Source organism: Dromaius novaehollandiae, chromosome 4, assembly GCF_036370855.1.
Source record: "Dromaius novaehollandiae isolate bDroNov1 chromosome 4, bDroNov1.hap1, whole genome shotgun sequence".
Classification (NCBI taxonomy): Eukaryota; Metazoa; Chordata; class Aves; order Casuariiformes; family Dromaiidae; genus Dromaius; species Dromaius novaehollandiae.
The window spans coordinates 69247596-69272628 of record NC_088101.1 but is presented as its reverse complement, the minus strand read 5'-3'; the positions used below and the strand labels follow the sequence as shown (position 1 = coordinate 69272628).

The following is a 25033-nucleotide window of genomic DNA, read 5'->3' as shown; positions in this document are numbered from 1 at the left end:
AAAGTAGGAATGAAACATCTGAAGATTAGCATTATAATTCATCGGTTGCAGCAGCAGATACAGTTGATTACTGAAATTTGAAAACGGAAATGGTAATGGCAAAGTTTTAGATTAAAGCATTTACACTGAAGTAATTGTATGGGTCTGAGTCCCATTATATTATTTGCTATTTTTAACGTCTGAGCCATCTAAAAACGTACATGCTGACCAGAAGTGAAGTTGACGTCTTCTTTGGTCATAATATGAAATGCATGTTAAATTAATATTATGAAAGCATCTCTGTGAATACAAAGTTTGCTTTGTCATCCTGTCAACCACAAAGTTATTTGACACATGATTCAAAATAAAGGTTTATCCTATTGCACTCATATGGCCATCTAAAGTAGTAAGTATTAAACAGAAATCAAAATATATCAAGGAAGCTATATATAATTACATTTTAGACTAAAATCAAAATATTAAAGAATTATTACTTCCGAAGTGGGAAAAGATATCAGAGTCTTTTTCATTATCAATTCTGACACTGCGTAAGATTAGTAATAATTACATTAGAAAGACATAATCATTAGTACTAATACACTTGGGGGTACTGAATTCAAATGTTATACTCCTGTTAAGACTTCTGATTTTAAATATTTATTTAATTTAATCACCAATTCAGAAAAAAAAGAAATCAATGAACAGTTTTAAGCTACTGCTTAAGGCCTGTTGATGTCAACAACTATGGAGATGTCATCTGTCTTGCGCTCTTTGCAATATTATATAAAAAGCATGTAATCCTCTTCTAGAAAATGTAAGAACATCTCAGAATAAGAAACAAATGAACCCTCTCTGTCCTCTGGATCTTACAGCTGTTCTGCTCTTTCAAAGCTTCATGTACAAATCCTTCCACCCTTTCACTGTTCAGAGGTTAGACTTTGATTCAAAAAAAATCTGTATTTAGAAAGCACTCTCATTTCCAAGATTCAGCAAGTCCTCAATCCCCACTGAAGACAATCCAACAGAAGCATTTTCCTAAATGAGACCCTAGGCAAAAGAAAGCAGAGGCTGAATATTCTGTTCACGACTTTTCAATGTTTTCAATACAGAGAATGCTTTGAAAAATGGGATAGTTCACGCATGCACCGAAACGCTTGAGCAACCGCGGTCTTAAGGTAATTTACAAAGATAAGAAACAAGCAGGAAAACACTTTTTCACTTTATATATAATGAATTCTGAGCACATAAAATTTTTGAAACTTAATTAGCACTCATTTAACTTTGTGCTGGCCGCCTACATTGGCACAAAAAAAGTCTCTCCTTTCAAGTGTCTGATAAAGGGACAGAGATGGTTTTAAAGCTGCAGAACATTAGATTACTTGTAAAAAGAAGAAAGTACAGCTCAAAGAAAAAATCATTTGTATAATCTCCTATTATGAAAACTATTCATACCTTGTGCATCAGATGGCTACCAAATTCTTTGCACTGAAATTACCAGTGGTGAGCCTCAAAATAAGAAGGCAGCCATGCAGATAGATAGCAGCCCACTGCTTTGAAACAACCCAGTGCGTGGATACGGCCACATAGGAATGAGAAAGCTAACAGCCCACTGCAAGTCTTCTCCGTTGTGATCTGGAAGCGGCTCCTCTGGTTTCTCAGAAGCCACCTGTAACAGTTTTTCCACTGCCTTTAAATAACATCAAGAATCACATCTCTGGCTCTAAGAGAGGTCTGAAAGCTAAAAAGTCTTTCCTTTCAGAGACTGTTTAAAAACATATTTTTCCTGTTGTTTAAATGGCATAACACATCTCTTGTTCTTCTATATCATATAAACCATATTTTTGCAGGTATGTCCAGATATGCATATAAAACAATCAATATTTTCTTCAGCATATGTTGCAGAGCGAAACAGCCATTTCTGTGGTAGTAAATTCCACAAAGTTTTGATTTTATTTAAACAGAAAAAACACATTTCTTTATTCCAGGTACTGATTAAAATAACTGTTTAACAATATTTTTGCAATGATACCATGCATTTTCTATGTTTATTTTTCTTATATTATGTTAGATCCCTTATAAAAATAACCTGGATAAAATTCTGAATACATGCACTTGCTACATTTAAAAAGATAATATCCAGGGTTTTGTTTAAAAGCTACTTTGCTGCCCTCTTTTGATCAACACTTCTCAGGATGAACAGAGATCAGTAATGTTTGTGCAGGAACTGTTTACTTGTTTATTATTCACCAGAACATTAAAAAGTCTTCAAAGTAAAGTAAAATTATCAAAATTCTTGAACATCCACTTTAACTTCTGAGTGAAGTTAAAAGTGTATGTTTGGAAACAAATGCACGAATGCACCACAATTTCTGCTGATGCCAGCACTTTTGCCGCATGTGATAGATGCAAAACATGAAACACCAAATTTTTCCATATGTGCAAACTATGTATTACTGGTTTTAACCAATCCTGAACCTCATTCGTAAAGTCCACTTGTATTTAAATAATATGCAGGATAAAAATATTCAAAAGTATTAAATAAACCTTCTAGACCCCAGAACCCACCAAAATGGAAATGATTTCAGATCAGGTGTCCAAGAAGGCACCTTGTTTATCAAAAGGAAAAGAAGCCATAAATGCTGGTGCTCTTCAAAAGTCTTGGCAAGGGTTAGCTCTTACTCGAAGGCAGCGTCAGGGTTATCACACCTTTTTAAATAACGGCCACACCTCAGATGTGCCTAGATGCTTGCCAAAGACACTTGATACGAGGAAATGGCTTAAAAACCCAACTTACTTTGGTCTTTGCAAGACTTCCACTACTGCTCAGTTATCTCTGGGCTGGAAATAAGGCTGTGGAAGAAACTTCTCTGGAATCCAGCATTTTTGCTTCCTTGATACACTTATCTAAAGGAAGCCAGAATATCCAGGCACCAGCCATAACAACATGTTTACATTTTTTTAAAACTGGAAGACTGGAATCTTTTCCACCACTCCCCCTAATATGAAACCGAGCACTGTAAAATTTTTGTAGTCAGCTGAGGAGAATTCAAGCTTCTGTCTGGATGCTTTCCAATAGCCCCATCCAAGAAAAAGCAGGTAACAGATTTTTCATTCACTTTTCCTCTGTTCAGCTATTTTTAAGTAAAACTGCCACAAAGTTATAATTTGCCCAGTAAAAACTTGGTAATTTATTTGTTAAGTAAATTTCTAGTCAGTCTGAAAACATTTAACATTCATGGCAAGGCAACTGAAACTTCTGTTTGCCGTGTTTGCCAAAACCTATATACTTGTATGAGGTACTGCTGAAATGTCTCAGTGTTAAAATAAAACATGCGAGTCCTTCTGTTGCTCTTGCTTTACTTTATTGGAAATGCATCTTACAAAACAGTGAAAGAATCCCATGACTTGCTCTCAATCTTTTTCAAAGGGAAAACTCACTGGGGCATTTTGAAAAGTACGATTTTATTTTCAAGCACTCTGCGACTCCCTGATGCGAGTAGAAGAGCATCATTATACTTGGAGATGTCCACGGGGGAAGCAAAGAATTCAAAATGCTGCTCTCCCTACCAGTGCCTAGTGGTGGTGGTGTGTTGCTGTCTCCTGTGTCAGTAAACTGTTAACATTAAGAATAGGAAGAAAAACATCTCTAAACACGGAATTAATTATCAAGGGCAGTTAAGTGTCCAGATGTCATTGAACATGAGTGAGCCTCACCTAAGCTATCCCACTAAAGGCTTCTGGATTGTGTCCAGCTTTAGTCTAACTTTGCAAGTTCTCAAGCGTGCAGAGGTCTTCTATGACCCCAGATGAGCTTTATGAATAGAGGGTTCATAAGGGGAGGACAAATCATCAATATTTGATCGGCTTTGTTAAAGACTGAATTATAATTTGAATAGAACAGCAACAAATCTGAAGTAGTCCATCTAACATCATGCTGTAGAACAGTGTTTATTACTTATAGGTACCCTAAATTTTGCAAGTCACTTTATAGAAAGAAAGATCTTAAGCTAATTGAGCGGAAGGATGGACCAAGGCAGCCAGGTATCTGTCAACTTGATTTAAACACCCCGTTATATCATAGGCTTGTAACATCAGACCCATCCTCTCTCAGCTTGGTCTCTCCTGCTCGTTTAAAGAGGTTGCACATACAATGCAAATAAACTGCTGGATGAACATGTTAAAGACTCAGTTACACAGCTGTCTAGCCATAGTAACTGTGTAAGGAAGTAGCCAAGATCAAAAAGCAATGAGGAAGATAGGGTACTAGACAGGCTCTTTGTTTATTTTTTCCTCTATCATTCAATATCTAAATATTTTCCTATTTTCCACTTAAAATCATGACATAATAAGGCCTGAGGCAACATGTCTTAATATCAGACATAATTAAATGTAAGGAAAGGGAAACAAGGGATATCAAACTTGTCCCTTGTATCAAAAGCTTTAAATTAATACCAAATGTGCTTCAAGCAGGTGTGTAGAGCACTCATTTCAGCATTTCTGTGGGTATCTACATCAAAAAATAACAGTGCTATTATAAAATAATCACAGACAAAAAGTAAACACAAGCAGTGGTTCTTCAATAAAAACAATTTAAAATACAGGTGCTTCCATTATTATTACTTATCAGCATCCTTTCCTGGCTGACCTGCAAATCAATCACAGAATAACATGCAAGCCTGCTACCATCTACATTGCATAATTGCTGGCTCATTAGCAGAAACATTCAATTTTAGAAAACAAGACAATTTTATTCAAAAAACGAGTTATGTCTCAATGTTTAAAGCTAAACTTGGTTGCAATGGTGAAGAAATAACATAAATAGAATACACGGCTTCAGCAGCTGTCTGCTCAAAATCACTGCAAGTTCACTACTTCTAGAGCTATATAATTGCATTTAAGTGTTTTTAGTTCTAAAAAGTGATGTCCATATACAACACTTTGCACTATCTTTACTTAAGGTTTAATGTATCCCCAGATTGCCCCAAGCTAGTATTAACATATTAATTTGATTTAATGAATGTAGAAACCATAGTGTTGGATGGGCTCTGCATTAATTTGTTAAAAAGGTAGCAAACTAATATAACTAGACTTTTCTGAATATTCTCTTTCTTGTAGTCTAGATGAAGTGCTTCCATCTGAAGTCCTGATGATCATGTCTTAGAGAGCTTGGGGGAGTAGAACAAGAGAGCAGGCTCTCCCCTCACCAGAATACCTCTAATCCCAGAATATTTTCAGGCATAAATTCTGCAACGTTTTATGATTTGTCCTTTCTGTGGACTATACAACCTTGAATAAAGATGTCAATAGCAAGAGAGATCAAAGGTCCACAGCTCTACTTTGAGCTGTGTCAGTCACAACAATTTAGTCCAGAAATGAGTAACTACACTCAGCTTGGGTCTCCGTAACCCTGTGTACACTGCTCTCTGCAGTTACGGCTTCATGAATCCAGACTTCGTGAGTCTGACACCTATCCCAGGCATCTGTCATACTCCCCAAACTCCCATCCTAACAGCACTTCCCACATCTCTGGTCATACATGCCTTGTGATTGCATCATGCAACTGAAGTAGCCCCATCTATCAGCGACAGAGCATGTTCCAACAAGCTGTGCCTTGCTGGGAAAGCATGGGAAAAGCTGTGTTTCTGGTAGTGTGCAGTGCATGGGAGATTTGGCCAGGAGATGCTGATTACCTTTACTAATGTGGAAGGGTATGACCACTCATAATGTACTTATACAGTCTCAAAATAACAAACAGTTGAAAAAGACTGACACTCTTGAGCACAGTTGATATCTGCAAAAAAGTAAGTCAATACCTCTGACAGTTAGTTTAGCTCATTTATCTTTTTTAGCAGGAGAAGTTAACAGGGCTAGCATAGGTACCTGGCATGTACTAAAAAGCTTAGTTGCAATATTCCTTGAAATTCCTCTCTGTAGTTTTAATTACTATAATGTTTGGTGGTTTATATGAAGCACAAGTACAGTCATGTTTTATTATAAGAAAATCCTAGTTTTCATTTTTGAAAATTAAGTATCTTGTTCTCATTTACAGTTTGAAAAAATAAATGTTTTGAACCAAACAAACTGGTAATAAATGAAGTGAAGTAACTGAATGTGAAACTCCTGTCTACTTCCATCTTTTACACTGCTAAAATAACTGGTGCAGTGTTAAGTTCTAACAAAATTTTTTCGGCACAGAAAAATACTTTGACCAAACGCCCCACTGAAGTCCTTAGTATAGGGCATGCAGGTCTGAGGACAGTTATTAAAGTCTGTCTTGGCTCCAAAACTGGAAGGGAGCAAATGTGGCTATAAGGACCACCCCAGAGTATTAATCTGTTTTTAAACTCTCATGAGTTTTAGCAAGAAGCTTTAGGAAATATATTTTCTCTTTTTCATCAATGTAAAAAAAGGTGTAAAACCATAACCATGATATCAGTATCCAACCTAGCATAAAATAAGGCTCTAAAAGATCGCAGAACTTCAGGTTAATGGAAAATTGCCCATATTTTCAAATGACTATGAAGAGAAGAATAAAATACTCTAATTCTAATGAGAAATTTCTGACATATTATTACAGTCACTAAATATTTTTCTTTTAAAAAGCAGGCTAATATTTACCTGTGTTCAACTGTGCAGCTGTGTTCAACAAGCAACTGCCAAATTCTTCAACTTGACTGGAGGTATCTTAATAAGTAATCTTTATAGCAGCTGTTCTGATTGCCTTCCTTAAATGGATCATTATGTAATATCCTGAATGTTACTGCTGTGGGCTATAACACATTTAAGAAACTTTCAACATCACCTAACCAATCAAAGTGAAAAATGTGAGAGACCTTCAGAACACCTAATCTAGTTTAAGTTTTCCCTGGGAAAAGAAGACAGCTTAGTACATGTCCCAGACTTAGGTTTTGAAAACTTGTGCAAAACCTAGTATGAATCGATATGTTTACTTCTCCTCACCTGACTTATTTTCCTTCATTTTGAGATATTGTGGACATATTACATAATGAAGTAAAAAGTACCATACACAGAGACAGAGAAAGGATAAAAAATCCTTCATTTTCTTGCCCTCTGTATATGCACACACATACAGAAGCATGGTTTCAACAGCGTGGCTCAAACCCCTGATGACCAACGCTCACCTAGGCCACTGAAGGCTCTCCGTAAAACAGGAGACTAACAAGGCTGATCAGATCCAGCAGGAGCTCCAAGGAAATGGCGAGGAGGACAGATCACACTCTACTCTACAAGTGTGCCAAGAACTACCAAGGCTCCTAACTGATAGGGAAACTTGATATTAATACAAGAGTTTATCCTAAAAATTATATTCAGATAGATCAATGCAATACTGTTTTGGCTTTTTATTGACTGTCCAGAGACATACATATTTTCCAATGTATAATGCTTGAGTGCTTACATCTTTGAGTAGACATTAAACTGTTACAACTTAACCACCGTTCTTTTTTGTGTGTCTATACATTTTAGTAGTTGAGAAATGAATTACTTGATATTGAACACCTAAAACAATTCTTTCCTATGCACAAACTATTAGTTACATGGTACATTTTAAACTGTAGAATCACACTTCCAATATAATACATCACTGCACCCTTCCCTGACATTTATTTAAAAATATTAATTCATTTTTCTTCTCTCCTCAGATAAGCATCATCCCTGGCATAATTTTTAAATACAAAATTATGCATAAAAATGTAAACAAGGATGAAAAATGCAGCAATTTTTGCACCACAAAATCACAAATATCCAGAGGAACTTAATTACCATTAATGCCCTGTAATGGTACTTTTTAAAAAGTCGTCCATTTCAGTCACTTTCAACATTCATGAAATTACAATTAATAATTTCTATTTTTAGCTTCCATCATGGAATAGCCATCTTTTTACAGACTTCTGGGGAAAAAAATAAACCTTTTGGTTTTTCTTAAGTTAACTGAGTATGGGAAAGCAGAGATGAAGTTTTCATCTGTTCAAGATTTTAAAACGTTTTTCATAGTAGGCTGCGACGGCACTTACATGAGCTAAGAATAAATCTGGTAGCTGCGTCATTTCTGAAATAATAGGATTTGGAAGCAATTTAGCCATGTTGAAAAGAAGTATAAGCACTGTGAACAATACATTTGATTCATTGACATAGAAAGACATTTCAAGCAAATTGTCATTTCTGAGCTTACACAGGTGAACATATTACAAAGACCAAATGAAGCACATTGGCTTTGTGTCTGTTTCTAGATAGTGACGGTAACATTAAATGCTAATGTCAAGGCGTGCAATTACGAGCCCACCCAACTGTTACATGGTCAAACATTAAATCTGTATACAGATGTCCTTAATAAACACAGCAAAGTACATAGCGCTGGCAGAGTTTTTTAAAATTTCACAATGTTTCATAACACACTAATGTAATTTATAAAATTAGCCAAATTCCACAGTGATTTATACTCTCCGCAGTGCTATTGACTTTATTTTCTCTCTGGAATTTTAGTGACTTTGTAGATTCCCTCCTGACACGTAATTGCATCCTGGAACATGGAAATTGCAAAAAGTTAGCAGGGCATTGTTGTATCACGCTGCAGAACGTAGTCTGTGCTGCGGCCAGTCTAGGCTGGTGTATTTACTGAGTCCAGCACTAAACTTCTAGCACATACATATTCTACCTTTACAGTCTGTGGTGTTTTTTTTTTGACACAGCTATTCACTTTCCTATTCAAGAATATACTTAGCTGATGGGAGTTTTGTACCATGTTGTATACATGCACCATTCTAGTCACAACTAAATAACTAGTCTGAATACGTGTAACAAGAATTAACTGCAAATTAATTAAAATAACAGTAATCAAACAGTGAGGTACAGTTTCTGCTCGTGTTACATTAGACACTAGGAATATCTGACAGAGAATTGGCTCTAATTTTGTAAGATGTAATTTCTGTGAAAATAATATCTGCTATTAAGGTTTTTCTATATTTTAGTAAACTCTAAAATATATAGATCTAATCTTTAACAAACACTCATAAAAGATCCAGATGTTCCTTATTCTCTCTCCACAAATTTCCTGGCATTCAATGAACTAAGAAGGGTGAGACTTGAATTCTGCAAAACAGATGAAACTAATTCAACAGACTCACCCCGTTTCTGGGCTCCCAGGGACCTGGAGGGCTCCCACAGTGCTGTCTGAGAAGCGGTTGTTTCCATTCAGAACAGGAAGGTGCTTTCAGAGGAAACCATCTGCTAGCCTCCAGTTAGCACATCTTGGCTCACATCAGGGGATGGTCTTGGGACGCATAACCTGGATTCCCTTTTAGACTAAGCTAAACTGGAAGATGGGATCCCGAAGCCCACTTAAAGCACTCCAACCATTAGCAGGCATTCAGTCCATCGAACTAGACTAAAGCTAGCCTGAAGTAAAACCCTGTAAATTCTTATTCATTACTGCTGAACATCACCGATTCACTCTGCAACTCTGTGCTCTTATTTCCCTAATTTAGTCATAGCCTGAATGCCTAGAGTGAGAAAGTTATGATCTGATACTGAGACTTCTCAGTTCCATTTCCCTGTCAATCCCCAATTGCTCTTCGAGACTTCAGGAAATGTCCAGAAATTTCATTTTAAGATGGTGAGATTTCTGATTACAAAGCATTGTGAAAATATCACCCAAAGAACAATGTAGTTCTCCTCTCCAGAGTACTATCGGATGCACAGGATTACTAGCTTAATAGCTTAATAAAAAGTTAATTACTAGCTTAATAAAAGGTTATACAGGAGCAGGCACAACAAACAGAATCCAGTGCACACTTTATTTCCAGCAAAGGTCAGATGTCCGACAAAGTTGTTCTGAATGAAAAAGGTGATGCTAGACTGATATATTTATAGAACATTAAAATAAAATTCAAAGGGAGAATAAATACTATGAAAGCAAGATCATACATTGAATAAAATACATTACTCACAATGAAGGTTAACATAAAGTAATTATCAATCAAAATACTGTGAAGTTGCCAAAATATGCACAAAAGAGAAAGATATTATCTATACATATAAAGATCAACAGCGTAACATATTCTTTCCAAAACACACTTCTTCCCAGCAAGGCTAACACAAGGCAATTTTATGGCATAAAGTCAGACAGTCAGTTCCATGTAGGACTGTCTAAGAAAAGGCTCTGCCTGGGCTAGTTAAAACAGCTTTATCACATCACGCAATTGAATTCAAACACAAAGTTTAATTTATTAACAGACACTGATGAGCTATCACAGAACTCTCCTGGAACTACAAGCCTGAAGATGACAGTATTCCTAAACTACCAAACTATACAAATGAATTTGGAAAAAAATAGATAATAATTCCTCTAGGGTCAGTTGCATTCAAGAGCCATTCTAATTGTGATTTTAATCAGGCACTGGACAAAAGTGAGATATTTTGGAATATGTACACCAAAAGAATTCTAACTAAAAAGGCTTAAGCTGCAACAAAAACTAAAATATATGACAACTTTCTTGATTAAAGCCTTCTAGATACATCAGCCTTGAAAACTGAGGGAGAGAGAGCACACTCTATTTTATCATTATAATAATATTTGGTAGAGACGCTCATATAAAGCTGAGGCACATCTTTTCAAGTGTGAGATGGTACAGAACTGATAAAAATAATCTGAATATGAAGTGTTTGAAACTTCAAAAAGCCTCACTGTTGCCTGTGACATTGACTTTTCATGTAAAAAAATGTTTAAAGTAACTGTCTTCAATTTTATTATTGGAAGAGAAAACTAAAACTAAAATGCTACATATCAAATGTTCAAGAGCTAAAAAAATCCTTATAAAAGATACAGTTCATAAAAAGGTCACTAACAAAGTTTTCTCCTCGTATCTGCAATTCCTGTCTGAAGATCCAAATGCATACATTATCAAGCATTGGAAGTTGAAGTTGTCCTTTATCTTTTTTAATTATTTGAAGTATCTGTTCAGATCACAAAACAGATGGGCTCTGGAGGCCCATGACAACCTCGCAGTCTTCCATCAAGGTTCCCAGAGAAGCAAGATGCCCCAACCTCATTCCTCAGCTTCTGCAAACCAGGCTGTCTTGAGAGCTGCCACTTCATGCAAAGGCAAAAGATTTGCTGCACTGCAAGGACACTTAGTCCCCAGTGATTACTCCCCAGACCCAATAGGAGCTGGGAGCTGCTGCTCTCACTCTGTGGAAGCAGTAACTCCCACAGAGTTCTTCTAGGAAGGGAGAAATTGCTGCCAACAGGGTATCTCGAGCTGGAAACTCTCCTACGTGCAAGGCAGCAAGTCCTGGAACAAAGCTGAAAACTGTACCCTACTTTTATTCTTCCTATTTCAAACATTGTAGTCAGTAAACTTCCTGGTCCCCAGCATGTCTACTCTTGCATGCTTAAGTCATGTTGAGATACCTACATCATTCTCCCTTGTTTCTGAGGCAGATATATAAGGAGAAATCTAGCTCTGAAATGGAGCTCTGAGTTAGAGCTACTTTGCCATCTTAGCTGAGTAAAAAAATAGTTTGTATATCCTCATTGCTGCTGCACGCAGGCATGGCTGAACTCTTGGTGTCAGGAAGTTTTCAGCTTAAAATATCAAAAACAGCTCTAGGGAAGAGCTGTGGTTTCATACGTGGTCCAAAGTCCACTTGACCTCAGGAGGTTTGAAATCAGCCCATAGGCTGATCTAAAACCTGAAGAGAAATAAGTATCACTGGCGCTGAAAGAATTCTGACCGAGAATAGCAATAACCTTTGATTAGGTGAGAGGCAATACAGTTCACAGACGTTGATTTTAGTAATACTTTTGACAGTGTCACAAAACATAAGCAAAAAGATAGCCTGGGTGAAACTAGGAGAAAATGTATGTTTTTTTCTAACAGGTTTTGAACTTAGAAAATAAAAAACAACACTCCAAGACTAGTTATCACCTGTAAAGTAGAAGACATCAAGTAGAGTTCCACAAAGACCTGTGTTTAGTCTAATATTTTAGCCTGTAGAGTACTAGACTATTCATCATTTTCATTAGCAACTGAAATGAGAGGTTGTTTACTAAATCTGCAGGAAACTCCAGCGCTGAAGGACTGTAAGCCTGTTGGATAGAACGCATCATAACTCACAGCGGTCTTGAAAAGCTGGAGCTATAATCTGAACAGACATAACTCAGTACAAATAAGTACAAAGTTATTAAATTACAGATTAGGCAGGAATAATGTATCCTGCAGAATATTCAGGTAACATGTCCGTATCTAGGAGGTCTGACACTGCTGAATATGCTAAATCACAAGCTGAGACAAGTCAAAGGCTGCTTTGCAAGGGGCAGCCATTCATACTTGTAAGTGCAAACAAGACAACAGCCTGTAAAATGCATGAAATGTTTTCATCCTATTTAGTACTCTAAAACCTTGGCTATGTATTGCATCAATGTTGTGTACCAGACTTCAACTGTAGGAAGAAGATTGACTTTAGAACTAGGAAAAACTTTCTAACAAAGTTTTCAAAGAAAGCCAAAGAGGAGCTCTGCAGTAGGAATGTTAAGAAGCACCCAATGCTGGTTGATTTTTAAGTACAAGTTAGAAAAAAACCTCTCTGAACAGCCATATAAATATTTGATCCTGCCTTGGGGCATCAGAGTGGATAATAAGACTTCTCAACTTCTCTTCCAAAGTATTTTTCTGTGATTTTATGTTTTTATATTACTTTTATCTGAAAAGTACAGATGCGACCTGACGTTATAAAAATTTAGAGCTGGATTTTGCATCAGCAATCTGCCCTGAGTAGACAGCTGTGAGTAATTAGCCTAGCCAGTCACTGTCCGCCTAGCATTCAGAAAAGCGCAGAAGCCTAGAAACTTGACTGAGTGTACGTCCATTTATTTAATCACAACTCAGAAAATCCACAACATTGTTGCTGGTGATGATTTTTTTCTTAAAATCCAAGTATCTCAAATCATGCTATTACCAAAAAATATTAGCATTCCATGAAGAATGTTCATTTCTCAGAAAGCAAACAGCTGACTTTTTAAAAGCCACAGTTTTGCTGGTCTGAATTGGAAACACTCTCTGGTATTTTGAGCTGGGAAGCAGATTGCATTTTGATATCTCTTTTCTCATTTTCTTTCAAATTACATTAACATTACAAGGTTACATTAGCATTACAAGGTGTAGTCACAGTGTAGCCAACTATCCTACGAAGCCATAGTCTGTTTTTTGTTATAGGAAATTATGGACTATATAAGAAGAGAGAAAAGTTATTTCTTCCCTTTTCTGCAAGAGATTTCAGAATCTGAAGGACTAAAGTCTACTCCTCGAACACCTATTAACAAGTAATGTTGCTTAAGTATAGCAGGACGATTCTCAGCTGTAAACACTACGATTCCAACCGTCGTAAGCTCAGGCCTTCTAATCACAATGGAACAGACACTGATAGACCAAGGTCTATATTAATTGCTTCAGTGCAAGGGGTATTTAATCAATACATCATCTCTTGGAACACAAAGCATGCTTTTAGTGTTATTCCAACAAGAAACCAGTATTATTTATCTAATTAACTGGATGTTTAATCTTGAATACGTAATCTCAAATTTGTTCTAATACTACACCTGCAAAATGGGCAATATGCCATCTATACAATCAGCATTGTAAATCGCCACTCGCGGTTAGATAATGCCATCACCTTTCTTTCCTTTGGTGAGGGATTAGTTGCTTAACTGACATTTGTTTCTGTACATGTTCTTTGTGATACAGCATAACTGAAAACACACTATTAGTGTTTTGGGATCTTGAAATGAAAACACACACACACACACACACACACACACACACAGAGTCTACTTTCTTCACAACTCTTTTTCATGGAAAATGTCCTAACAGATTGTCAGTCTAGTGGCTATTAAAGAGTTGTTGATTAAAGTGACTGTTAATATAAAGTGACTATTGATAAAACGCTGCTTTTAGAAATACAGCTTTCAGATTGCTTTACGTTGCATTCTGGACAGGTCAAAATGCTTTTGTATTTCTAAATATAGGCAATAATTTTTCAGTTGTGGTAATGTAAAATATACAGTTAAATTATGATTAGAGTTGTTATTTTTTTGAAAGGGGGTTTTAGTTAAATAGCGTTCATTATTTCAGGAAGGAAAAAAGTTACTGATTCTCAAGAAGTCTTGGATCACTCAAAGACTTTAGAAACAAGAAGTGATCTTTATAATTTTATATTGAAACATAGAATTGTTTTATTCCATTTAAGCATGAGAAGATTAGCTGAATGAAAAAAAAAGGTGCAACTGAAGCAAAGATTTTTAAGACTCTGCCTAATTCCTATATGTTGTGGAGTCCAGCAAGCTAAATAATTAAACAAGATATTCATCTGTATAATTTAAGTCCCAGCAGCTTGTGTGGTTAACAAAGACTTAAAATACTAGGGGGAACCTTGTGTGCCATGCAAGGAGCCAGGTGCTTGCACTCAGTCAGGCAGTTCCCTCCTCCTCTTAAATTCCCCCAGGTCATTGGAACTCAGCTGTGTATAACTTGCATAGGGACCCACCAGCTCCCCTGGAAGCATCACCTGTTCCTCTCCTTCGACTGATAATCAACCGGCTTAAAAAGAACTGCTTAAGCTGAGAGCAATGTCAGGCTGATGCGTGAGGCGTGTGGGCGAGCAGCAAGGACTCTGTTGGCCGAGGGCTGCCCGTGCCCCTTCCCAGTGACATTCAAACCGAGGCAGAAGCTGGGAGCCATCGCTTGAACTCGTTGAAGGTTTTGTCTGCAAAGGGGATCTTCATTACCATGTGATGGACGGCTGAAAGGGCAAAACCTATCACCTGTTCACCCAACTGCTCTGCTATTTAACCTCCTCTTCCCCTTATGCCCAGGCAGGGAAATAACCACAGGCATAGTCCTATGAACAGAGGTTGAAAGCAACAGCTTTGAAGAAAAGAAAGGATTGGGTCTGTAGGTCCTAACCAAAAACATAGCTCTTATTTTCCCAATTCTGGACAACAGCCTGGGACGATGATCGCATAATATGGCATATTCCAAAAAGGAAAAGGGAAAAAACTCAACATCCTCAAGACAAAGATCAAAGAATGATGCAGTACATAAAGTGTGCCTATTTACTGAATCAAGGCACAAGATTCTCCGTATCTCAAGTCATGCCTGTGAGCTGTGAAAGAGTGTAGCGTAGCTATTTGGTTTTATTCGGTTTTATTTTGGGCATCTCAGATTTGGTGGACTATAGATCCTTGCTGTGCAGAAATCAGGGCAGCACCTAAGAGCCACTGGGTATGTATTCAGTTATAGCATCCTTTTAAAAATAACAATGAACTTTATTGTGTACTTGTTTCAGTTACCAGCAGGTGGATGCTGCCAGCACACACTATTCCAGAGAAATAGTCTAGATTTATCTTTCTCTAAAGACAGCACTGCAACATGTGATACTTTTTACAGTGCTACATCTCAGAACATAACAAAATAACCTCAAAAGCCAATAAATCAACATGGAAAAGGAAATATAAAAAGGGAATAGAAAAAGTGAATCATTAGATACGTATGTACCAATCACTTAGTGAGCAGTGGAATATGAGAATCAATAGTCAAAATGATTAAGGACATTTGGGTATCAGCTGGTTAAAGCCAGTTACACTGTCAAAATTCAACACCTGTACTGATCTGGGAAAAAGACCTATCATAGTGTTACTAGCATTCAATGAAGAAAAACACGACTCAGTGGCTGGATCTGCATGATGTACAAGTTTCATATTGCTGCAAAAGAGCATTCTTTAAGGATTCTCCCCTACTTATTTTGGATAAACTGGGTTCATTTATCTCTGGTATCACCAGATGCCAGTCAGCTTGCTTGGACAGCACTGCAGTCACACACACGAGGAGGCATTTCCCCAGCTCCTCTCCCTCTCCTGTTGCATGCTCTGAGCTGCTCAAGCTAGTGCTGCTGTCCCACTGCCCAAATCGTCATTCTGCCGTCACGCCTCCGCGCGGGGCTGCCAAGCGCACGGCTCCGGCGTCGTCACCCCGGCAGCGGTGCTCACGGCCCGCGCAGGGCTCGGCCTGGCACGTGGCACCGCGGGCGCTGCTGCGGACCGCTCCAAAGTGCTCTGTGTAACACACCTGGGCACACAGGCCATCTCAACAAAACCAAGCCTGTCTAGAATATTTCCTGAGAGTATGAGCAGCTACATCCATGCAAAAAGAATCCCAGCAGTACTGGTTCAGTTATTTTGAAAACATAACTGTACATTGCTAATTTATGGTGCTTTGCATGGATACAGATGGATACAGATCTCCACATACTATAAAATTCCAAGTGTCTGTGGTCAGTTGCAATAGTATTTATTGTATATGACAGATTCGTATGCAATATGATTCTCAGAGGATGCTAATTCCAAACGCCATCAGGTAAGTATGTTACAAACTCCCCAGAATCTGTATTTTTCCGCCATTCTGACTCACTTTGTACATTTAGGACATTATCCATTTAGTGTATTTCTAGTCATCACACATTTACATTTTGTTTTGTGCAATGTTGCCTTTCAACATGTTTTTATTAAATATGCCATAACATTGTTTAAAATTCTGAGGAAGTCAAATAACTGTATTTAATTTTAAAGGTGAGAATTACTTAAACTTTCTCAGGCTTTTCGGTACTGAATAAATCAAACAACTTTCATAAATGCTTGTGAGATAGACTACAATATAATTTATTTGCTTAGAAAGTGTTACCTTGAATTTTAAAACACAAAGCAAAAAACTATATTTTGGACCAAAACCAATAAAATATATTTTTTAAGTCAGTATTATTGCTTTCTATACACAAGTGAGGATATTTGTCAATATTGTGGACTCCATGCCTGCAATGACTCAATGCTTTCTGATCTGAATCATATCATCTCTCTTCTATTTAATAAAACTATTCAAGGATTTAGAAATCAATTCATACAGTGCTGGGGACCAAAACAGGATGGCACTGTGTAAGACAGCAGAGAATCTCTAAGGTAGAAAGTGATGATGTGGTAACTATGATCTGTGGCCAGAACGTGTGCACGTGAGTTGCCAGTGATCATGATGTGCCTTCCTTCCTACGTACCAGCAGCCATGATGTGCCTTCCTGCCTACGTGCCAGCAGCCTCGGTGGGCCTGTCCTGCCCGCCTGCCAGGGATCAGGATGTGCCTTCCTGCCTATCACAAGATGCCACAACGCACAAGGAGATACGCGGAAGGAAGAGGGGCTGGGCTTGGTTGCTATACAACCGGCCATTGTGTTTTTCAATAAACGATCTTTTCACTACCCTACCTGAGATCCGTGTCACCTTATGCCACAATACAGATTATCAGCAACATTTTTGTGAGAGCATATAGAAAGCAGAAACACTTACAAGAAACATGTCAAGGACTGCTTGGGTCAGATCCCTAACCAGCCAAGTACTAGTATGTCTAGCTTCAACATGTTTCCTCCTATAGACCTCATAGCAGGGAAAAATAGCTGTAATACAATGTATTATTGCAATGCACAGACAACGAGTGCACCTTTGGCAACAACAGTCAGGCGGCATAAATTAGGGAAGCCCTCTAGTTATTGTGTATTGTAGGTACTAAGACACTAGAGAACTAATCAAGGAGAGCCTAGACACTCTGCTCGCTTCACTGTCAAGCATGCAGATGAGTGAATCCATAGTTTTTGGTCATTTGACTTTATTTCAATAAATATCAGAGCTATAAAAGTTACTGCTAAGTATTTCCAGCACGGTGGTTTCTTTCCTTTACATGTAATCACCTATAAACTTGATTGACATTTCAGTCCCAGGCTTAGTGTCCTTCTCCCGATTTTCACAAGTATTAAGGATGAAATCCTTATTCAATGCGAATATCCCCAAGGGTATCAAAGTGCTTACAGTAAGGATAGTCACTTAGGCTGGATATGAAAATAAAAGCATCAGGATTAAACAAGTTACTGTGATTCAGGGCTATTTTGGCTGTTCCCACTTTGCGCAAGGGTGAGTGCGTGCACTGACGTGTGAAAGCTGTGAAGAATCAGACCCACCATAACATTTTAGGGCCACTGATTACCTTTTTAATAAATCCTAAACATGTTTTCTAGATTAATAACAAGAGTAAAATTTGATTTAAAAAAATAACATTTTTTGTACTGATGCCTAATGACTATAGTAGTATTCATAAAAACTATCTCTGCTTGGAAGGTAACTGTGAAAATTTTAAGAACATTATAATGTTTCAGTAAAATTGGGCTTTTTTCCTGTCACTAAAATGGCAAACATTTCCTTACTGACTGTATGAAATAAATAGAGCAACCACCTTGCAGTTTATGTCTTGGCACATTTAGTCTTTAATTTTGTATAACCACTTTTATGCTGTCACTGCTTAGCCATTTTGTGGCATATTGATATAATGTGCTGTACAGGGCTGGACACTTCATTTTCGGTGGAGCTTCTGAGTTTACATCTTACTTGGTGAAAATAGCGAGCCTACAAATAAAAATATCTTCTCCCATAGTAAAATCCAAATTTTTAAGTGTGAAGCATTGTTCTTAACAAGGCATTTTTACTTTAAAATTACCTATTATCGTGCTTTCCATCTGCAGTTCATTTCTTCAGCGGACACATAAGCACGTAAGACCTTCATACCACTGTTTTTGTGTCACTGTAGCATAAATTATAAACATACAACCAAGGATTGCAACTATAAACTGTACCTGTAAAAAAGCTTCTTTTATAGGTGAAAAAGAATACAAAATAGCAACACTATATTTTTGAGACCTCTGAGAGAAGACAGAAAGATCACTTTAACACTATATTAAGTCTCTGCTGGTCTGCCAGAAATAAAACACAGTATGTGTTCAAAAACACAGCTTTTATTGTGTTTGGGTTTATTCTTAGAGGGGAATGGATTCTATATATTTTCAACCCAGACATATTTTAAAATGCTGCCAGTTTACAGTTGTCTACAGACCTTCCAAATTCATAGCAGCAATCTAGAGCCCAACTTTCTCTGCTGCTGCATGCATGAAGGGGATAACACAGAACTGATCTCTCCTGTAGGGTGTGATACTGGGAAATAAAAAAATAAAAATAAAAATAAAGATGTATATGACCCCATATACAAGACTCCAGTAATATGATTACAAATAACAACTAAGAACATCACAAAACAACTGTATTTCGTGTTTTCCATAGTTCTGTAAACAAATATATATTACACACATTTTTCCATCCCTTCCATATTCCACATTGCACCTGGTATACTCGGTGAGAAATACAGGCCAAGTACTGCCTAGTCAGCAAAGCAACAGCAAGCAAAGATCTTGCCAGGGAAAGTAGGATGCTGAAGGGATAATTACTGTCAAAAAATTAACACCTGTGTCAACCATTCACCCATTTACTTTTGACGCAACCACACAATATAGTTCAGGTCAAACTTATAGAGATATAATGTCCAACCAAGCCTATTAGCCTCATTGCTAACCATCTCCAGCTCTGCTGCCACGCTGGGCTCCAAAGAAAAAGGTTTTTATAGGTGCACTCCTTATCTCCCCAGAATAGACCCAGGCCTATTAATTAAGTTGTGTGCTAATAAATAAGAGAATCCTGCTTGGTTCAGACCGTATTGACTACAACTAATGAAAAAACAGACTTGGCTGCTGGCCTAGTTCACAACCTTGTGCCAACGTTTTCTCTCTTGTCTCACATAGGAGTAATGGCCTCTGCTAACAGAGGCAATGAATGGCCAGCGTTCATTTGGCAAGGAAGATTTCCAAAGCAGCCTCTTTCAGTGCCTTGTACACTCACGGGAAAGAGGTGACAAGCAGAATTGTGGGGGATGATAGGGCAGCCTGGCAAGAACGCACGTATCTATGAAATAGTGAAGCAATCAGGCATTGTGGTATTTTTAGATACTTTCTTTTTCAAGTGCCAAAGATCTGGAATAAATCACAATGGCAAACAGAATGGCTGGGATGGGACAGATTACGGCTGAATGCTGCACATATCAAATATTCAACTCTGCCCGAAAGCAGGAATCTTCAGTGCATATCTGATGCATTGTAAAAGCTTTCCATGACACATGCTATCTAGTTCTCTTATGGAGACATTAACTGTGAGATACTGTATATATCTCATAAAGTCTAAAAAAAAACTGGAAAGGAAGTCAGTTCACTAAGCCCAGTGAAACTTGAAACTTGTCCAGACATTCGCTTATTCATACCAACTCTCCTGGTTCGTTAGTAACTTTGAAACACAGAATAATGAAAAAGAAAACTACATATTGAGCAAAACCTATAAAATTGATATTGGTGGGAAGCCAAAGCATTTTCAGCACTCAGAATCAGATATGGCTCTCTTCACTAGAATTTTGCATTTATTTACTGCTTTATTTGCTCACTGAATACAAGAATTAGAGATGAAAATGCATTCAGTTCTCTTAAAAACTTCAGTTATTTCTTCATGCAAGAGGTGTATTTTTACACTTACAACATTTGTTTACCTCCTTTATGATATAAGTCCATTTAATTTAATGCTTCTCTTGTGCATTTGTAACATTCACAGAAACGTATGGTATTTGGAAATTGTGTTTTTACCTTACTGTGTCTCCTCTAAGGAGAACATACCTGTGTTACAGAGGGAAGGATGGAGGACCCACAGTGACCTGAGATAAAACGGCCAGAAGGTCCCACATACCTGCGCAAAGACACGAAGGCCGTTTCAGGCGGCCACAACAACAGAAGCCCGGCGAGATGCCTGCAGCACCTCCTCTGGGAAGAGCCCCTAGACAAACTGCAGCGAACACTGGTGGAAGGCACCAGGGAAGCCACTGCTGCTTTCTGTACAGGGTTGGGTGAATCCCAGCTGGGATAGCAAGGAATTGGTCCAGTGCCCCTGCACAGGACACACCTCTGTTTAATACCAGTTTTATGTTAAGTGCTCTAAGAGCCTGCTTCCTCATTTCCTTCCTCTCCCCCTTTTTTCCTGCAACTGCTTTCCAGTGCACTTTTCCTCATTTTCTTTTTAGCATCCCTTTTCCCAAATTCCTATTTGCAACTTTTCCCTTATGTAGTTTCTCTCTTTCCTTCTTGTCCTTCTACCACTCTTTCCTCCATCTTATAAGGATGCCTCTAGCAACAAGAGCGAGCCATTCATTAAAAGCAAAGTAGAGAATGATATTGCACAAGGATCTCTCAGAGGTATAGCAGAGGATACCAAACTCTAAGCAAACCTAAAATTGCATAAATACTTCTTCACAGTACTACTTTTTCCATCTTTTGTACATAATGTGCAGGTCTCTATCCTGAAATGAAGAATTTCAGGCTTACCCATCTAGCCTTTAAAAACCTCCAAAACTTGTCATAAATGGCTCCACAGCTTTTGTAAAGTTTTCTATTGTTTAAATAAGGTGGGGTATATTGGCCAACACAATTGCTGTTTTGAGTTTATGGTACCCTATGGAAAGCAAACAGCGACTGTGACAGTGCCTTATTCATATTAGTATTCCCACAGCTGAAATTCATCCTAGATACTCAACCCCCAGGAAACCTTGCTATTAAACACATTCTTACCCAGGCAAACTTCTTCTAGTCATCTCCTTTTGCTGATTCGATTTTGGCAAGACCCTCCATGCCATTACTCACTAGCAAATGAATTCGGCTATCACAAGAACAAATACAACTTCCTCACAGACGAGACACGTCACAAGAAGAGTTGATAAAAGACTGTTCCTGGGGCAGTGTGATGAAACAGTTCATCCTTGCAATGGCTCAATATCTAGAAGAGGAAGCATTCTGTCACTCCAGCAGCTCCCAGCAGTGTCCAGCTGACATTAATTTGATTGTAAAAGATGTCCTGCAAGTTGCAATGCAGTAAATTTAAGGTGAACAGCAGATGAAGTGAGTCATTACTTTTTTAAAGATATAAAATGAAAAGTTTCCTTTGCCATTAATAATTTCATTGAAATAGTTTAAAGTCAAGTGATGTTCCCATAATTGAAGCTGCTTGTCTATTACTTGCACTGAATATTGTTTGGAAAATGAAATGGAGGAACAGTTGCACTTTTGTTGATGGTTTCGTTTTCTGGCTCTTGTGCACTACCATCAAATCCCTGTAACAATGCAACTGCAAGCATTACTATTTACAAAACATGTAATATCTTAAACATTGTTTGTGTTGAAGAGAAATAATGGGAACGTAGCTACAGGATGCTTCCTCTTTAGCTAACAGATAAATGCATTCAGAAATGCAGACTAGCACTGGATATAGGGTGAAAGTTTGGGAGCCTGAAGGAAGATAGCTAGAGAAGAGAAAGGCAGAAAGGGAAGTTTAGTTCTAAAAGGGCTAAAATTCTCTGAAGACTAAAATGCACTCTTTCACCTAAATAAGGAGAAAGTCCAAAGGGGTGAAGCTAGGCACTTGCTTAAACATTTACCTGATCCAGCACAAAAATCAAGCTAGCAATGAGATTTAAGTTTAGTGGTGATCTACTGTATGACATTCTCTTAAAGAGAGGAGGTTATTTCTTTTAGCTGTGTCATTTCTTTTTTTCCATTTTTAGTTTCCAACATAATAGCTTATTCTCGAGAGCTGCTTTCCCTACCTACAGTAATTCATGTTTCAGTCAGATTTTTCCTTTTTATTTTAAAATAGTGAAATAGTGCATCTTCCTACCTCAAACATAGCAACCTTAAAATGAATTAGTCCGTCATTCATTTCTAAAAACTACAGGGCACGCTCATCAAGAGAACCAGAATGGAACACATGCCATCCATATGATGCAGTTCAACTGAAAAAAAATTCTGTAAAAACAGCATCTTGATATTTCATATTATTCGCATGCCAAGGATTCAGATCATAGTTTCCCGGTTTACATATAGGTAGCAGCAAGGAGAAAGTATCAACACCTATAGCACTGCAAACTACACCTGTAAGACAAAATATTAAGCTGTATTCTCTCTTTATGCTTCACCAATTCTAGTAATGGCCTATTAACCAAATTATGCCTCAATAGCAGCTGTGCAAATCCACTCTGCCTCAGTTATGACCTTAGCTTTGTTTAGCCCAGTCCTGACCAGTGGCTGCGCAGGTGCAGCTAAGAGCACTGGTGAGGTGTGTGTTATGGAAAACCAGGCTGACTCTCTGATCTCTAACAGTATAAAGCTGTAAGGCTGACAGTGTTATATGGAGGGAAAAATCTTAATTATAAACTGGGGGCACCAGGATCTGAAAAGCAGTAAGAAGTATCACAACATCACTTTGGTGGCTTAGTGCTTTGTCGGGAGTGGACCACAGCCACAACATCTTTAAATATGTATTTTTTTCCTAAAGTGTTACAGAATTGCAAAGATAGTTTAACAGCTGGTAGCCAATAGCCTAAAACTAATTGCGTATTCAATTACAAAAGTTCCCTAGCACCAAAAGCAAATGATCTAGTATCCTCTCTTGAAGGACTACAAGCCCTAACACATGAAGAAAGCTGGGATGTTAAGAAAGGAGAAAAGGCAAATACAATCCACCAGAAGACACATGGCTGTAAGTCTCCTCTGGGAAGCAGAAACATCAGATACCAGGCAAAGGGTAGGACTCCACTGTGCTTCCCAAGCAGCTTCACCGCAAGGTTGTTATTCTCTGCTGGCATCACATAATTTATGAGAAATCTAGCAACACAGCAAGAAATATTCAATAGTTTTGTATCTTCTCTTAGAAGATAACTTTCCCAAATTTTAATCACCTATTTTGCAAAGTTTTTTGTTAGCTCTCCCACCTTGCTCTGCTTAGCCAGCTTACCTGGAACTGGGCACCTTCCTCGGCAACAGCAGGTTGCACCCAGGCAGCTTCATTTCTAAATAAATCAGTTTCCCACACACACTGGGAGAAAACTCTAACACCCTAGTGACAATCACCGCGGACAGCAAAACATGCTTTTCTCCTCCCCAAAATGCAAGTTATTCTGTAATCTTTTTCAGGCGCAGGTGCAACTGCAAATTGCAATAAAGGCAAGAGAAAGGCGCTGGATAGCCCTTGCCTTGCCAGCGGAGCCTGGCCTCCATCAGAGAGTTGTTGCTCGGGCACCAGGCAGGCAGGGGAGCGGAGCAGGAGGGTACCAGCGGGACCGATCCGAACAGCCTCCCGGGAGCTGGCAGCCGGGGAGGACGCGCGCGATGCACCCGGGCGGGTCACAGCCAGCCCCGGCCCGTTTCAGCGAAGGCAGAAGTACCAGTCTGGTCACGGCAGGCGCCTTTCGGCGGACTTTGCAAAGCCTTAAACGTTTCTAAGACCAGGATTAAGCGCTTGCTTAGCGCGTCCCCCCCGCACCCCCCGCCCCACACACATACACGCTTTTTCCAGGACAGCGCGGCTGTTCCCACCCCCCGCAAGCAGGCAGCTCGGCGGGGCGAGCTGCCGAGAGGCGGGGTGGGGACCCCCGCACCCCGAGAGCGCAGCCCGCGCCCCGCGCCGCCCTACCGCCCGTGGAGCCGGCCTCCTCCAGCCGCGCCGAGATGCTCTCCACCCGCCGCACGTCCATGCTGCCAGCCGCGGGGCCGCCCCGCAGCCGCGGCGAGGCGGGACGAGGCGGCGAGCGCGGCAGTGCCGGGGCCGCGGGAGCCGCCGGGGCGGCAGCGGCGGCAGCGGGGCGGGGCGGCGGGGCGGGGCGGGGCGCAGCGGGGCGGAGCGCGGCCCCGCCTCGGCGGCGGCACCTCCGCGGCACCGCGGCGCGGGTGGAGCGGGCCGGGCCGGGCCGGGCCGGGGGAGCGCCCAGCGCGGGGAGCCCGGAGGCGGCGCTGCCGCGGGGGAAGCGCGGAGCGGGAGCCCGGCAGAGCGGGGCCCGGCTCTGCGGCCGCGGACAGGTGGTTTCCGCACCGCCTCCGCCCCGGGCCGTACCCGGCGGCCGCTCGGGACAGAGGCGGCCCCTGAGCGCGCAGCGCGGCCCCCGGCTCGCTTACGGCCCGCGGCACCCGCGCAGCGTCCGCGCAGGCCGGGCGCGCAGGGCTGAGCGCGCTCCCCGCGCACTTCCGAAATCGCTCCTGG

The 25033-nt window shown here is 39.5% G+C and overlaps 1 protein-coding gene across 2 annotated transcripts in view; it reads right to left on the bottom strand.

Moving 5' to 3' along the window:
* The window catches only part of KCNIP4 (potassium voltage-gated channel interacting protein 4), a 484037-nt gene extending 459435 nt beyond the window's left edge, over nt 1-24602 (bottom strand). Inside the window, exon 1 of one of the 2 annotated variants that reach the window (XM_064511366.1) lies at nt 24470-24602. In XM_064511366.1, coding sequence (XP_064367436.1) covers nt 24470-24530 — 61 coding nt within the window. In that variant the 5' untranslated portion in view covers nt 24531-24602. The remainder of the gene's footprint in view (nt 1-24469) is intronic. The other variant, XM_064511360.1, reaches the window with a different exon arrangement.
* Between the last annotated feature and the right edge of the window lie 431 nt (nt 24603-25033).